At 42.4% G+C, this 17,500-nt stretch overlaps 1 protein-coding gene across 2 annotated transcripts in view; it reads right to left on the bottom strand.

The window, feature by feature from the left end:
- Nucleotides 1-17,500, bottom strand: part of LOC123519814 — a 216,583-nt gene that overhangs the window by 38,925 nt on the left and 160,158 nt on the right. For both annotated transcript variants that reach the window (XM_045281331.1, XM_045281332.1), the window contains exon 4: nt 1,190-1,322. In XM_045281331.1, the coding sequence (XP_045137266.1) occupies nt 1,190-1,322 (133 nt within the window). The remainder of the gene's footprint in view (nt 1-1,189; nt 1,323-17,500) is intronic.

Genomic DNA, 17,500 nt, shown 5'->3' on the forward strand with positions numbered 1-17,500 from the left:
GCAAATGGGCAAGCCTATTAATGTGTAGCCCCTGTTCACCTAGCAGTAAACAGGTACGGGATGTAACTCGAGGGATTGTAGTCTCGCTTTCCCGGTGTGTGGAGTGTGTTGTGGTCTCAGTCCTACCCGAAGATCAGTCTATGAGCTCTGAGCTCGCTCCGTAATGGAATGGAGAAGACTGGCTGGGTGACCAGCAGACAACCGAGGTGAGGTGAATTACACACACACACACGCACACACACATTTACAAAGTCAGTCAACCCGCTAGGTAGACAGACAAACAGGCTGACAGACAGAAGTGATTAAACACACAAGAAAGAGCAAACAATAGCAAGTATGTTGAAATTTAAGAGACTGATACGTTACGAAAGAGATCCACCATTAAGAAGGACGGTAAATGCTTAAACAGAGACGGACAATAAAAAAAAAAAAAGACAGAGGCAGCCACACACACACACACACACACACACACACACACACACACACACACACACACATACAGATACTCGGCACAGGGAGACAAACAAAAGGAAGGAAGCAAACACGACCCGCGGTAACCAAAGAAAGGAAAGCCTCCAGCACATACATAATTAGCAGCCTTGATAAAACCAGGTTGTTTTGCCGGCATCACCTAGCAGGCCTCGAGAGGTTGAGGGGGCGGGACGGGGCGGGCTAGCTGAGGCAGAGGCACCCAGACCACCACGCCATCTGTCGCTCGTGCGGCCAACTTATATTGTCAACAGGAGACTTCGATCTTAGGATAAAACGCTGCTTAACTCTTCCTCTTTATTTTTCTTTGTGTTTTCCCTCCTGCATTCGATCGTAAGTTTCTTGACGCTTATTTTTTCTTTTCTTTTTGCTTTTTATCATCTTTATGAAGTTTCGTTGAATTTAATCTGAAGCGGAGAGAGAGAGAGAGAGAGAGAGAGAGAGAGAGAGAGAGAGAGAGAGAGAGAGAGAGAGAGAGAGAGAGAGAGAGAGAGAGAGAGAGAGAGAGAGAGAGAGATCCAAATCATATACAGAAAGAAATACAGAAATACGATCAGAAGTGCAGAGTTTAACAGTGCAATCTTGACAAATCCTGTGCACTACGATAATTAAATAAACACTACTATATGAAACTATGAACTCTACTTAGTCTACTAGATCGACACACACACACACACACACACACACACAGGTTACTCACCGACAACTAGCATGCGTCCGAATCTGTTGAGTGTATTGAAGGTGTTCTCGACGGAAACCTCGCAGCGATAGAGTCCTGAGGTCCTGAAATCTAGGTCTGTCAGCACCACTCGGGAGGCGTTGCTCTTGGAAGACTGCAGATAAAGGAAAGGAAAATAGACGATGAGGTATTGCGCAAAAGAAAAGGGGGAAGAAATGAACGCTTTTTAATGGAAGGCTTAAAAAATGGGGGAAGGAAATAAAGAATAAGGAAAGAAAAAGCACGAGAAAGTCTGAAAGATAAAAAAAATTAGAGACATGTACCTTTTCGTACTCTATAGACTAACATAAACTTAAAAAGCAAAATAACTAAAAGAAATGGAAATAAACATGAAAAAAAACAGGAAAGACAAAAAAAAAAATGATAACGTCATTTCGCCAAATGAAAGGTTAATAGAAAGTTAAAAAAATAAACTTTTCACGTATCTGGAAAAAAATCTGTATAAAAAAAACATGATAATTAATTAAGTAAAATATAATTGAAAATTGTTCTCAATTCATAAACTAAAAGATGGAGTAAAAATAAAGAGTGAATAAAGCAACAAAATATGATAGAAATGGTGCACGAGGAAATACACGTAGAGAAAAAGAAAAGAAATAAAGCCAAGCCTGTAGTGCTGTGGTATCAATGTAAGAATGTCTATTTTTTATGAAAAAAAGTATGAGAAAAAAAAGAAAGAAGAGAAAAATGGTTTTGTTGGAAAATTTGAAGTCTCTCCTAAAGGAAGAAAATAATTGGAAGTCTTGGAGGAAGAATAAATTGAAAATCAGGGTTATCCGTGAAAAGAATATTAGTTTAGTAGATTTTCCTCTATTTTTCATTCACTTTCTTTTCTAGAATCTAAGAGCTTCAAGGAAAAACACAGTTTTCTTTGTAAATTATTCATGATACTAAGATTTATGTACCATGCACCATTTAAACACGGCAATGAAAAGTAGACAAAATATGAATAGCAATGAAAGAGCAATATTAAATCAAAGACAAAAATCTCTCTCTCTCTCTCTCTCTCTCTCTCTCTCTCTCTCTCTCTCTCTCTCTCTCTCTCTCTCTCTCTCTCTCTCTCTCTCTCTCTCTCTCTCTCTAACTATTAACCAGAACTATTCTTGACTTATTAACACCTCCCACTCTCTTCTCCTCTCAATCCTTTTACCCTAACCACAGCTACCTCTCTCCCTCTTTCTTTCTTTGTCCTATACTGTTCATTTTCTCTCATGTCTTTCCGTTTTTGCTGATATTTGTCTGTGTTTGTTCTCTCTCTCTCTCTCTCTCTCTCTCTCTCTCTCTCTCTCTCTCTCTCTCGCTCTCTCTGTCTCTCATGTGGTCGCTTTTCACACTTTGACGTAAAATCCAGACTAATCCTTCTCCTCCATGAATTATGTCCACCCATTGTGTTGCAGTGCTACACCCACTCTCCCTAACGCCCCCATGCTGCACTGCTCTCCTCCACCCCAGTGTTGGCACCCTCTCCTCCCCCCATCATCTCACCTACCTACGCGCCGCAACCCTTCCCTCGCCTCTCCAAACTTATCCACAGCCCAAGCCACACCCTCCCTCCTGTCTGGCTTGTCCACCTCATCCCTATTAATATCCTCACATTTTCTCGCACCCTCATTCACTTTACTCTCACACTCCCATTCTTTCTTGTCTGTTTAACGTTAGTTTCTCTCTCTCTCTCTCTCTCTCTCTCTCTCTCTCTCTCTCTCTCTCTCTCTCTCTCTCTTGCAACGGAAGACACGGTGTGAAATTATTCTGTGTTTCATAAAAGTGTCAATACGGGAGACTTGTGTGGAGTGAGGGAGAGTTAGGAAGGGAGGGAGGGATAAACTCGTTCCAGGGTGTGAATATTTCCTCCCTCCCGTCCCTCTCTCTCTCTCTCTCTCTCTCTCTCTCTCTCTCTCTCTCTCTCTCTCTCTCTCTCTCTCTTCTCTTGGGGATTAGACGTGGGAGATTAATTAGATATTTAAATATAATCTCGGCGTCAACTAATTAGGAGAGACTCACAGCACCTCCGAGAAGTCCACGTTTCGTTGGAGAAAAAAATGTATATTTCGATAATTCCATTTCATTCCTTCTTGCCGTGAAAGAGCGAGAGCCTCGTGGGATCATGGTAACATAAAATTACGTATATCAGTGACACTGTCCGTTATCTTAATTTGAATATAGGGTAGGTCCGTCTTTTTTCACGTCCAAGGAAAGGCTGGCTGCCCTTAGTCAACTAATAAATTAATTCCGAGAGGTGCGCGTGGATGAGGAGAAACAGACATGTTGAAGGGCGAGTAGGGGTGGCAAATCAACGCTCACACCCGCCCGTAAAAGTCTCTGTGCATCATCTCGGCCACTGGAAGCCAGACACACGAGTCTTCCCTACTTGAGATTCTCACAGAAAACGAGCGCAGCGCCAGTCACCTGTTTGCTCAGTGTTGCTAAAGCCTGTCTGGGGGCTGTAGCTCGTCGTTGCTCCGCGGAGGGCAGACCCAACCCCTTCAGCGCCCCGCGGTCTGCCCTGGAAGCCTGGCGGAAAGCAGTTGGTCATTTGGTGGCTAATACTTGCAAAAATACGACATAGGAGAGAGGGAGGGCGAGGCTGGCAAGGCATGAGACGGACGGGTAGGGGGAAGGTTCTATTCTTTCTCCTTTTTTTTCGCCAAACAAACCTTAGCAATACTGTGTTTGCTTCTCATTAGCGCTTGGCTGTAAGGCGAAGCGTCGGTCCCGGCGATATCAATTAGGTTTATTTTCCGCTCTCACAGGTGGGGGAAACGCGGCTTTATAGAAAACACGAAGAGTGACGGTCTAAAGCGACGCCGTGACGCGCTAAACACCTCCGCTAATTATTTATAGTGGAGACTGGAGACTCCCCCCCGGCCCCGTCCCGCGTCTCCCCTCTAGGACACTATTACCTCACCTTGCACTCCCCTTCTCCTCGGCGCCCTTCTTCAACACGCCATTCCCAATTACCTGTGTGTACCTGGCCAAGACGACACGTGGCCGCCGAGGGAACGCCGACACTCGACCAAAAGACGAGAGAGGGACAAGGGCTGCCCATTGAGGGAAGAGCCTAGTTGTCATCCATAGCAGCTTGTCTTTCTTTCCCTCCCTACTTAGTCCTCGTCTCCCTGAGTAACCTTCTGCCTTTTCTTTGCCTCCTTTAGCCGGCGACGTCAACCGCCCTCCCTTCTTTCTCTTCCTTTCTCCCTCTCTTAGGTTAGTACAGTAACTTCTCCACCTATGATCCTTTTCTCTTCTTTCCTACTTCGTGTACTTTTCTTCAATTCATCCTTAGTAATATCATGCTTTTCCTCGTCTCGTGTACCTTCTTCTCACAATTCCGTGGCCAGTGTCACTATGCTTTACCCTGTCTGTCAGTCTGTCTGACGATTTGAATCTCTCTCCTCTCTCTCTCTCTCTCTCTCTCTCTCTCTCTCTCTCTCTCTCTCTCTCTCTCTCTCTCTCTCTCTCTCTCTCTCTCTCTCGCTCTGTAAGAGTTTAAAGCTACTTCTCTCTTTCCTTCCTTTTATTTCATTTTTCAGTCTTTCTTCTTTTGTTTTCCCCACCCTGACAAATCTCCTTCCTCCCGACTGTATCCATTTCTCCTCCTCCCTCACCCACTCTCTCTCCACCGCTAATCCTTTCCCTCTGCCCTCTACTCTTTACTGCCCACCGTCATCCCCTCACCCAACAACAACAACAACAACAATAACAACAACACATTCTTATGAAACCTTTCCTTGGGACTGCCTGTGAATAAAAGTTCTCCTGTGCTGTCTGTTTGTCTGTCTGTCTGTGTGCCTGTCTATGCTGTGTGTCTGTATGTCTGTCTGTCTGCCTGTCTATCTCTACCGTATTTCTTCTTCAAGCAAGTCATCAGGTTTCATATGTTTGACATGTGTCATAAATTCCTCTCTCTCTCTCTCTCTCTCTCTCTCTCTCTCTCTCTCTCTCTCTCTCTCTCTCTCTCTCTCTCTCTCTCTCTCTCTCTCTCTCTCTCTCTCTCTCTCTCTCTCTCTCTCTCTCTCTCTCTCTCTCTCTCTCTCTCTCTCTCTCTCTCTCTCTCTCTCTCTCTCTCTCTCTCTCTCTCTCTCTCTCTAGGCTGTAATGTAATTAATCGCAACCTTTGAGAGAAAGCATACAGGACTGAGGTGAGGGCGGCAGCGGCAGTGACTCGATCCCTACTCAGGTATCTTCAGGAGATCTTCTGTTTACGGGTTAATTAAAGGGTCTTAGAAGTGGGAGGGTCTTCCATCCACGGATGAAGGAGGAGGAGGAGGAGGAGGGTGGAAACGGAAGCGTTGGAAAAGAAAAAATCTACAGAAGGAGGAGAAGGAAGGTAAGGAATAAAATAAGAAGTTGGATGGAGAGAGAGAGAGAGAGAGAGAGAGAGAGAGAGAGAGAGAGAGAGCGGTGGTAGCAGGTGTCTGGAGTAATGAGGAGGGATGAGCACCTGTCCTGGCCACGCCGCGCCCCTGCCTCCCTCTGTAAGCGACGACCGTGTCCCTGCCTCTAATCCTCCTCGCGAGACTTTTATCTCAGAAGGCTATTTGTGAGAGAGAGAGAGCGAGAGAGAGAGAGAGAGAGAGAGAGAGAGAGAGAGAGAGAGAGAGAGAGAGAGAGAGAGAGAGAGAGAGAGAGAGAGAGAGAAGAGGAGGGCTGTACCTTTACTGACAGTACTTAACATTTCTGTCACTCATCATTTCCATCCCAGTGTTGCTTTCTTTCAGTTAACTTTCATGTTATACTTTTTTTTCTTCCTCCTCTTCCTCCTCCTTCTTTCTCTTCTGCTCTTAATTCTTCTCCTTCTTCTCTTCCTACTCCTCCCCTCCCTCTTCCTTCCCCCTCTCGCTCCCTTCCTCCTCTTCATAGTCCTCCCTACCCCCCCCCACACACACATATCTCAAAAAAAGTTCCCACCCTGATAATGAGGTCTCGGGCCTCCGGGGGGTGGGGGAGCGCTGCCCCCTTCAGCCACATTCATTAGGTCGAACCAAGAATTTCACCTTGAATTTTTCGGTCGAGAGATCTGAATAATAACGTAAATATTTGGCTAAGGTAGAGGTGGTTGGTGGTGATGGTGGTGGTGGTGTGAGAAGGGATGGAGAGAGAGGGCGGTGGAGGCGATGGAGGTGAAGAGGATAACTATGGGTGGAGGTTGTGGTGTTGATGGGGGGCTATGGGAAGGAGTATAAGGTAGGGAGATGGATTAAGGGAATGGTGTGGGAAAGCAAGGTGAGGGAAGGAGAAGGATGTAGGGAGAAAAGGAGGGTTGACGTGAGGGATTGGGTAGAGGAGGAGGATACAAGAAATTGAATAAGAGGAGGAAGCAAATGAATTTATTAGACTAAACACTTATGTGGATTAAATGAAATGTATAGATAGTTAAAAAAATAAAAGAAAATATTACTTTATAACCTTTTATAAATGCAGGTTTCATTATTGATGCATCAGCAAAACCTATTGTTGCTGCTACAAAAAACAGCAAAAACAACGACAAGAAAAGTTACTACTACTACTACCACTACTACAACAATAACTACTACTACTACAACTACTGCTACTACTGCTGCTACTACAGCTACTACTACTACTACTACTACTACTACTACTACTACTACTACTACTGCTGCTACTACTAGTTACTATTACTAATGAAATCAACACCACCAACATTACCACTTTAATTATTTCTGCCAACTCATCACTTCACTATCAATACAACAACAACAACAACAACAACAGTCCGGCATCACCACCAACACCATCGCCAATCTGTTCTGGTAACACTTGAAGAGAGGAGAACTAGAGAAAGAAAAACTGGAGTATCTTGAGGAGGCAGACAGCTACGGGAGCCTTGCCATTCCATCCCAAACACGCCCTTACTTCTCTTTACCTCGCTTCCTTCCTCTCCCTCCCACCAACACCACCAACACCTTCACTGTACCAGATCCTTCACATCCCTCTTCAAGTCACTAAATTATAATATTTTTGTATATATGTATTTTTCTCAATGTAATGTTAGTTCTGTTGTGTTGAAGTAAAGGTTTTATAAATGAGAATGAAATATATATGCTTTTTTTTTTCTGTCTCTCTAATTTGATTCGTAGAACTGGACCGCAGGAAAAGAAAGGGTTTGAATTAATGAAAAAAATATTTAGTTTCACATAAAGGTTTTTAATGAGAGAGAGAGAGAGAGAGAGAGAGAGAGAGAGAGAGAGAGAGAGAGAGAGAGAGAGAGAGAGAGAGAGAGATTATCCACAAACATAGTTACATGAGAGTTTAGCGTGTTATGTACCCCTAATCCCTCTTCCTTCCTTCCTTCCTTCCTTCCATCTCTTCCCTTCTCCCCTCCTGCCCTCTTTCCCCTCCAATCAGATATGCCTCGGGCCTAGCAGTGTGATGAAGGGCGGAGGGATGGGGGAGGAGAGGAGAAAGAAGAGTATCCAGTAACACAAAACATGTACAAATCTTTAGCATTGTAACCTCACCGTATTTTCACTATACCAACATGATATGCTTCGCTTCGTATCATCGTGTCACTATACTTCACAATATATTAAGTTATCCTTTCACCATATCACTACCATCACTGCTATAACATCTTACACCATCCCGTTACACCATTATACTTTTACATATCACCATAGCTTCAGCGCAATACTCACCATACCGTAGAAAATATTTTACAACACATTTTAGTTATTTTTCTTGCACGATATCGCAATCATCACCGCTGCTCCATGCTGCTACACATTCTCTTCACAAAATTTACCTTAACATACCTCCAATCACCACCATACTTTCACCATACTTTCACCATAACTGACTGTCTTGATTCTTTAAGTCACCGCCGCAATGTTGCATCTTTATCTGTCTTCTACCGCTGTTTTCATGCTGTCTGCTCTTCTGAACTTGCTAACTGCATGCCTTCCCCCCTCCTGCGGCCTCTCTACTTCTTCTCATCCCTATTCTGTCAATCTTCCTAATGCAAGAGTTAACCAGTATCTTCACTCCTTCATTCCCTACACTGGTAAACTCTGGAACTCTCTACCTGTGTCTGTATTTCCACCTGCCTATGACTTAAACTCTTTCAAAAGAGGAGTGTCAAGACACCTCTTACGTTAACTGGACCCTCCTTTTAGATTTTTTTTGTTTTTTCTCTTTCTCCTTTCTTCTTAACAGGGCCTGGCAACCAGCGGGATTTTTTTTTTCCCAACACTTTGTTTGCCCTTGGCCAGTGCCCTTGTAATGTAAAAAAAAAAAAAAAAAAAATAACATCCAATTTTATCTCATTATAACAAGTACTGTGCCTCATCCCACTGCAACAAACCACACACAACTTAAACGCATTACTATAACTCACTATCCTCACCATTCCCCTACCCGTAAATACACTTCAATGCACACTGATCCTCACCAATTCACCCATCACACACCCATCACGTCACTACCACATTCTCCTCCCTTCGTCAGTAGTAGCACGAGTGTGTCTTGGTGGCGTATGTAATTCTCCATTCAATGCAATCCAACTGGGACTCCCTTGCGACGAGAAGGCAGAAATTCAGAGAGAGAGAGAGAGAGAGAGAGAGAGAGAGAGAGAGAGAGAGAGAGAGAGAGAGAGAGAGAGAGAGAGAGAGAGAGAGAGAGAGAGAGAGAGACCTGAGTGTGTGTGTGTGTGTGTGTGTGTGTGTGTGTGTGTGTGTGTGTGTGTGTGTGTGTGTGTGTGTTGTGTGCTTGCTGTGGTGGGTAAGGATGTGAGTGACTGTATGTGTTGAACAATCGAGCATAAAAACAAACGAAGCCACACACACACACACACACACGCATACACACACACACACACACACACACACACACACACACACACACACACACACACACACACACACACACACACACACACACACACACACACACACACACACACAGACAACATACTACACCATACCCTCTCTCTCTCTCTCTCTCTCTCTCTCTCTCTCTCTCTCTCTCTCTCTCTAACCCTCTTTTTATTTTTTGTCCCATCTCACAATCCCACACACTGGATGTCGTACTTTAGCATTAACCAGATCGCTTGTAATCCGCAGATAACAAGAGAATTTAATACCACACATAGTTATTAGATTATACTTCACGGGGATCAGCACTGCATAGGAAAATATACCATAATTCCTTTGCTCTGCTTGATTGTTTAGGCTCGCAGTGTAAGTAGATGGAGGAGGCAGCGGAGAATATGAATGTAGGAGGAACGGGCGAAAGAGAAGGGAGCAAAGGTACAAAAGAAAGAGCATAAAGGTAAGGTAATGCAATAGAGATAGGAAACGTAGAGATGAAAAGGAAGGGAATGATGGCAGTAAAGAAAAAAAAATAATGAAGGAAAGAAGAAAGGATTTGACAGTGAAAAAGATGAAAAAGGACTGTTAAAGTGAAAAGTAAGAAGAAAAGAAGGAAGAAACGAACAAACGAAAGAAGGAAGGAAGAAAGGAAGGAAGGATGGATGGAAAGAAGGAAGGAGGGATGGATGGAAAGAAGGAAGGAAGGAAGGAAGGAAGGATGGATGGAAAGAAGGAAGGAAGGGAGGAAGGGAGGAAGGAGAGAAGGAATGTATGTAGGAAGGCATAACAGTTGCTAATATCCTCATGCATGTTGCAGAAGATAGGTACTCCCTAGCTGTGCCTTATCCCGCCCTCGCCTTCGAGCCGCCTCATATCCTCTCTCTCTCTCTCTCTCTCTCTCTCTCTCTCTCTCTCTCTGAGTCAGACACCTGCAGTGAATTGCCTCCGTCTAAAATGAAAAGAATGAAAGAGATTTATTTTCTTCACAGGAAATTCAATACAACAATGAGAGAGAGAGAGAGAGAGAGAGAGAGAGAGAGAGAGAGAGAGAGAGAGAGAGAGAGAGAGAGAGAGAGAGAGAGAGAGAGAGAGAGAGAGAGAGAGAGAGAGAGAGAGAGAGAGAGAGAGAGAGAGAGAGAGAGAGAGAGAGAGAGAGAGAGAGAGAGAGAGAGAGAGAGAGAGAGAGAGAGAGAGAGAGAGAGAGAGAGAGAGAGAGAGAGTAGAGAGTAGTAGTAGTAGTAGTAGTAGTAGTAGTAGTAGTAGTAGTAGTAGTAGTAGTAGTAGTAGTAGTAGTAGTAGTAGTAGTAGTAGTAGTAGTAGTAGTAGTAGTAGTAGTGATAGTAGTAGTGGTGGTGGTGGTAGAATTCTGAACTGGGATGTAGCAGCATCAGCAGCAGACATATGTAAAAAGAGGAGGGCAAAAAAAAAAAAAAGTGAATAACGAGGATAGCAGCGATGAAATTAAAGAAAACAACCAACCAGACAGCTAGTCACACAGCCGACTAGTCAGCCACCTATCCATTTTCTTAGTCATACAGTCAGCCGATCATCTAACCACTCACCCAGACAGCCACCCCGTCCACCTAGTCAGTCAGCGAGCCAGTAATCCACCTAACCAGTCAGCCAGTCAGTCAGTCAGTCAGTCGGTCGGTCGGGCAGCGCCAAGTGGTGATAAATCATTTTACAAACATTCGTTAGTCTTCTCGCTTCACTTCTCAGGAGACGAGGCACGACAAGTTTAGTCTGAGAATGTAAACGTTTGTTGATTGGTGGAGACACAGACACACAGACAGACAGACAGACAGACAAGCACACACACCCGAGGCACTACTAGCAGTATTCGTGTATATGTGTGTGTGTGTGTGTGTGTGTGTGTGTGTGTAATATACCACGGTCGTCTGCTGGTCAAACCAGCCAGTCTTCCCCATTACGGAGCGAGCTCATAGACCGATCTTCGGGTAGGACTGAGACCACAACACACTCCACACACCAGGAAAGCGAGGCCACAACCTCTCCAGTTACATCCCGTGCCTATTTACTGCTAGGTGAACATTAAGAGGCTTGCCCATTTGCCTCGCCGCTTCCCGGGATTCGAACCCGGACCCTCTCGATTGTGAGTCGAGTGTGCTAACCACTACACTACGCGGTGTATGTGTGTGTGTGTGTTTCACTGTATGATCTGCTGCAGTCTCTGACGAGACAGCCAGACGTTATCCTACAGAACGAGCTCAGAGCTCATTATTTCCGATCTTCGGATAGGCCTGAGACCAGGCACACACCACACACCGGGACAACAAGGTCACAACTCCTCGATTTACATCCCGTACCTACTCACTGCTAGGTGAACAGGGGCTACACGTGAAAAGAGACACACCCGGCCGGGGAATCGAACCCCGGTCCTCTGACTTGTGCAACCAGCGCTCTAACCACTGAGCTACCGGGCGTGTGTGTGTTTGTGCGTGTGTTTGTGTGTGTGTGTGTGTGTGTGTGTGTGTGTGTGTGTGTGTGTGTGTGTGTGTGTGTGTGTGTGTGTGTGTGTGTGTGTAACAACTCTGAAAGCTTCATTCTCCCTTTTTCATTTTTCTTTTCTTTTCTCACTTCCTGATAAACACACACACACACACACACACACACACACACACACACACACACACACACACACACACACACACACACACACACACACACACACACACACACACACACACACACACCGTATAGACAAACTAAGATACCTTACAAAATTAATAACACGTAGGGATAACATACAAGAACAGGGAGGGGGCAATTACAAACACATAAAAAGTAAGGAAATACAGCGACAGAAAACAGAATAGTCCTCAATTCGGAGCGTAGTTAAAGAAATGTTCAGATGCAACATAACTTCGGCGAGCGAATGTAAGAGCGAGGAAGATGAGCAGTAACGCAGAGAAATAAATATAGAAGTAGATGAAAATTAGATCACTAATAAGAGATGAGTGAATGAATGATAGAGTATGTAAGGGAGAGAGAGAGAGAGAGAGAGAGAGAGAGAGAGAGAGAGAGAGAGAGAGAGAGAGAGAGAGAGAGAGAGAGAGAGAGAGAGAGAGAGAGAGAGAGAGAGAGAGAGAGAGAGAGAGAGAGAGAGAGAGAGAGAGAGAGAGAGAGAGACGGAGAAACGGTGAGAAGGGAGTGATTGAATTAAGAAAAGGAGGGAGGGAGAATCAAGAACATCAATATATCACCATCTGTGTTAATCTCCCTAGTCTTAATCCTTCCTTTCATCTTCCTTCTATTACTTCCTCCCTTCCTTTCCCTTACGCTCTTTAACCCCAGCATTGTACGAGTAGGAGAAATAATGAACACAACCAGTATTTGATGAAAAAGTCAATAAGTCTTATAAATTTCCTTTTCGATCATTCAGAAGTATAAAATATTGAGTGTCAGTGATGTTCCCAGCAGTGTACGAAAGGAAGGAACAACTATCATAACCAGTATTTAATCATCTGGTCTCAAAAATTTTCTTACGATTATTCAGAAACAGAAAATTGGGCTTCATTAGTTTTGTTTTATTTTCTGTCCAATCGTGTTACCTTGCTAGCCATCTTGAGCCCTCCTAACGACGGGACTGAGAGAGAAGATGGGCAAGGAGCATCGCCACAGGAAGACGGAAGCTAAAAGGTCGACAGCCAAAGCGTATGATTACCAATACATATCCCATGCAAGCTTACACGGCAGAATTCCACAAACATAGAGAAGGTTGTGTTAGGTCAGAGAGAGAGAGAGAGAGAGAGAGAGAGAGAGAGAGAGAGAGAGAGAGAGAGAGAGAGAGAGAGAGAGAGAGAGAGAGAGAGAGAGAGAGAGAGAGAGAGAGAGAGAGAGAGAGAGAGAGAGAGAGAGAGAGAGAGAGAGAGAGAGAGAGAGAGAGAGAGAGAGAGAGAGAGAGAGAGAGAGAGAGAAACTGTTGGAGAAATATAAGTAACTGTAAATAATCAAAAGTGTAATAAATTAATCAACAAATAAATTAATAAATAAAAAAAAATTGAATTAACATACGAGTGATAAAAAGATAATACTCGTATGCAAAGAAATGATTGATAGAATAGTAAAAAAAAAAAAAGAAAATTACAATAAAAAAATATCTTTATAGTCATCCATAAGTTTTCGAACAAGAAAAAGGAGAGCGAACTTACTTCTGAAGAATCAATCACATGACAGCATTTTATCCTGTAATTACTTGAAAACGAATCATGAAGTGTTGTTTTCAATTCCAACCAAAATATCTTTTACCACTAGATCGATTTCGTCACCAGTCTCTACACGCGAGACATATTTAATTGAGAACATCCCGCGGCAATTTATTGATGCAAACTGCCTTGGGATAAATCAAGAAGGAAAAAAAAAAATCAAAGAGAAGTTACGTATGCATGGGTCCTGTGTTATTCAGCGAGGGAGAGTGTGAATAAAGGCTAGCGGTGTCGATGTTTTGGAACAAGAGGAGATCGTGGGTAATGCATGATTGCTGCCTGACCTTTATTTGTTTTGTACACGTGTGTTCGGCGTGAGTCAAGAGCATGTGAGGAATTGTGTTATCATGATGCTCTCTTGCTTTTTATTGTTTGTGGTTGACTCACAGTGCAAAGTTTGACTTCCACAGGTCATGATGTATTGATAGTCTTCTTAGCGTTATGCCTACATTTTCCTAACAGGCTTTTATTGAGTTAAGTGATGATCTAGGAGTAATGTTGTGATTGTGGTCAATATCAAATATCATAAGTAGTCAAAAGGAAAATTATAATATTGTTTGTGTTTTTTTATACACTACTTCATTTTCAATGGGCTGTCTCAGAAATAATTGGCGTCTTCAAGAGAGTTTTATGATTCTTGCTATAGCTCAATAATTGCCTTTTTCAATACATCCATAGTTATCTTGTTGACAGATATCCATGCTAGATAAAGATGTACAAGATATTTCAAATTTCAGCTGTTACCTTCAAGGTGGTAAATACATGCTAAATTGTCATTATCATTTATAATCTCTATCATTATTATTATTATTGTTATTATCATTATCATTGAACTTATCATTATCATTATTATTATCATTATTATTATTATTGTTATTATTATTAATATTATTATTATTATTATTATTATTATTATTATTATTATTATTATTATTATTATTATTATTATTATTATTATTATTATTATTATTATTATTATTATTATTATTATTATTATTATTATTATTATTATTATCATTATTATTGTTATTAATATTTATCAATATTATTGTTATTATTATAACTATTATAAATATTAGCAATATTGTGTTTATATTTATTACTATTATTGTTTGTTTTAATTTTTTACTTTACTTTTATTTCTATCTTTGTATAATATCATATTTTTTCTCTATCATTGCTATCATTCTCATAATTACTCCTAATATCAATATTATTACAATTCTTCTTCTCATTGTTATTATTATTATTATTATTATTATTATTATTATTATTATTATTATTATTATTATAGTATAGTAGTAGTAGTAGTAGCAGTAGTAGTAGTAGTAGTAGTAGTAGTAATAGTATTTTCATTATTATTATTATTAATCAATACATTAGATTTGTCATCACTATTGTCGTTATTCTTATTTCTAAAATTGTTATTTCCAGAATTATTAATACTACTTGCATTGTTATTATTACTCACTGCATTGAAGTTGTAGGTTGTGGTAACGGTGCCTAAATTGGCTTGAAATTAATGATGAGTATCTTATAGGGGCCTGTTGAGAGGCCCGCTTGAAGGCATATTAATTGGACAAAATATCTGGTGTATAACCTGTATTATTATGCATGTTCTTTATACAGTTATGTATAATGTAAATGTTCAAATATTATCTTGTCAATAAACTAACTCAACAAAAAAATGTGTACGTTTAACGGGCCAGCTGTATTACATGATATGTACAGTATAAGTTTAGGATTTGTCTATAAAATAAACATTTTGAATTGAATTGAATAATTCCGTGTCGTGAGTGGGAAAACCTAACGTCACTGGAAACAAAGTTAGTTTATTCTACGGTTTTTGGAAATAGTTCACAAGAGAGTTCAGTCACAGAAAATACAAAACTTTATTGACAACTATCTTATCAAAACACTTCACTTCTTTATCCCTTAGTTCATATACTCCGCAGACTCACTTCCTTGCAAGTCCAAATAAGTTTCTGCCTCAATAAGTAAAACATGAAAGAGAGCGAGAAACCACGAGAGAGAGAGAGAGAGAGAGAGAGAGAGAGAGAGAGAGAGAGAGAGAGAGAGAGAGAGAGAGAGAGAGAGAGAGAGAGAGAGAGAGAGAGAGAGAGAGAGAGAGAGAGAGAGAGAGAGAGAGAGAGAGAGAGAGAGAGAGAGAGAGAGAGAGAGAGAGAGAGAGAGAGAGAGAGAGAGAGAGAGAGAGAGAGAGAGAGAGAGAGAGAGAGAGAGAGAGAGAGAGAGAGAGAGAGAGAGAGAGAGAGAGAGAGAGAGAGAGAGAGAGAGAGAGAGAGAGAGAGAGAGAGAGAGAGAGAGAGAGAGAGAGAGAGAGAGAGAGAGAACAAAGCAGACTGGGCTTCCCTGCGCCGCGACCTGACCCACACCCCATGGGCCACTCTGCTACAGGGAGGAGCAGAGAGTGAAGCACTTGCACTCACCTCTCACCTTCTCGCCCTCCAGAGACGCCACGTCCCACACAGGGAATACACCACCAGATCGACGGATCAGCCATGGTTTGGCTACCGTTGCCGTGTTGCTGCCGAGGCAAAGTATGCTGCCTGGCTCCGCTACAAGAGGAACCCGACTCGGCGCAACAAGGACCTGCACAGGGCTGCATGCAGGAGGATGGTGGTAACCAGCAAGTGGGCCTTAAAAAAGTGGGAGGAAAGCCTGCGCCGGAAACTGTGTGGCACTGGCGTAGGAAACAAAACTTGGTGGTCTCTTGTTAAGGACAAACAAGGAACTGGCCACCAAGAATCCATCCCTCCCTCAGCAAGCAGGACGGTACTGTCGCCACCAGCAGTAAGGAGAGGGCAAGAGAGAGAGAGAGAGAGAGAGAGAGAGAGAGAGAGAGAGAGAGAGAGAGAGAGAGAGAGAGAGAGAGAGAGAGAGAGAGAGAGAGAGAGAGAGAGAGAGAGAGAGAGAGAGAGAGAGAGAGAGAGAGAGAGAGAGAGAGAGAGAGAGAGAGAGAGAGAGAGAGAGAGAGAGAGAGAGAGAGAGAGAGAGAGAGAGAGAGAGAGAGAGAGAGAGAGAGAGAGAGAGAGAGAGAGAGAGAGAGAGAGAGAGAGAGAGAGAGAGAGAGAGAGATATGGTGGTGGGGAGGGGGAGGAATGATCTCCCTCAGAAGGGGACGGGATTCACCTTGATGAGCTTAGAGTGGGTGAGGATTTGGTGAAGCTTGAATGAATGGTGGAAAGCATAGGTGTGTGGCAGGTGGACAGCGACATGAAGGAGAGATGAGAAGAAGAAGAAGAAGAAGAAGAAGAAGAAGAAGAAGAAGAAGAAGAAGAAGAAGAAGAAGAAGAAGAAGAAGAAGAAGAAGAAGGGGAAGAACAAAAACAAGAACAGAAAGAAGAACAAAACAAGAAAAAAAACAAGAACAAAAACAAGAAAATCAAGAACAAGAAGGTGATGATGTTGATGATGATGATGATGATGATGATGATGATGATGATGATGAACGAAAAAAAAAAGGGAAACAATGAAGCAAGAAACGAGGGAAGGAAGGAAGGAAAATCAGAAGAAAAACGAACAAAACAAGTCGGATGAGAGAATATGAAAGCAGATGAAATATTGTAACCAACTAAAAAAAATGAATGTTAGAAACGAAAAGGAAATACGCAAGGAAAAAAAAAAAATAAAGAGAGAAAAAAGGGAAGAGAATGTGATACGCGAGAAACAGCAGGAAATAGATGGAAAAATGAGGGAAGGAGACACGCGAAAAACAGAAAATTAAGAAAGTGAGTAGGTAAAACAAAAAAAAAAGTAAATAAGTAGCTAAATAACAATTCATTGGATGAGAGAAGCAAGAGGGAAAGGACAGAAAGAACGGTGAGAGCGAGGAGGGAGGAAGGGAGGGAGGGACGGAGGGAGGAAAGGAAAGAGGGGAAGGAAGGAAGTTAACGAAAAATGGGAGGGGAGGAAAAAGAGAGGCTGGATGGGCGTTATTTGCGTGTCATTGTGACCGTCTCGTCATCTACATAATGTTCCGGCGTCTTCCCTGCATACCTAATGTACACACACACACACACACACACACACACACACTCTCTCTCTCTCTCTCTCTCTCTCTCTCTCTCTCTCTCTCTCTCTAAACGCTCATTGAAGGTTGTCATTTCTAAAGACAAAGAACGCTCAATTAAAGATATTCCGTGGTGGTTGGATAATTAAGACAGTGAAATATCTTTAAAAGTAGTTTAAAAGAAGGAAGA

The sequence above is a fragment of the Portunus trituberculatus genome, chromosome 46 (genome assembly GCF_017591435.1).
Source record: "Portunus trituberculatus isolate SZX2019 chromosome 46, ASM1759143v1, whole genome shotgun sequence".
Taxonomy (NCBI): Eukaryota; Metazoa; Arthropoda; class Malacostraca; order Decapoda; family Portunidae; genus Portunus; species Portunus trituberculatus.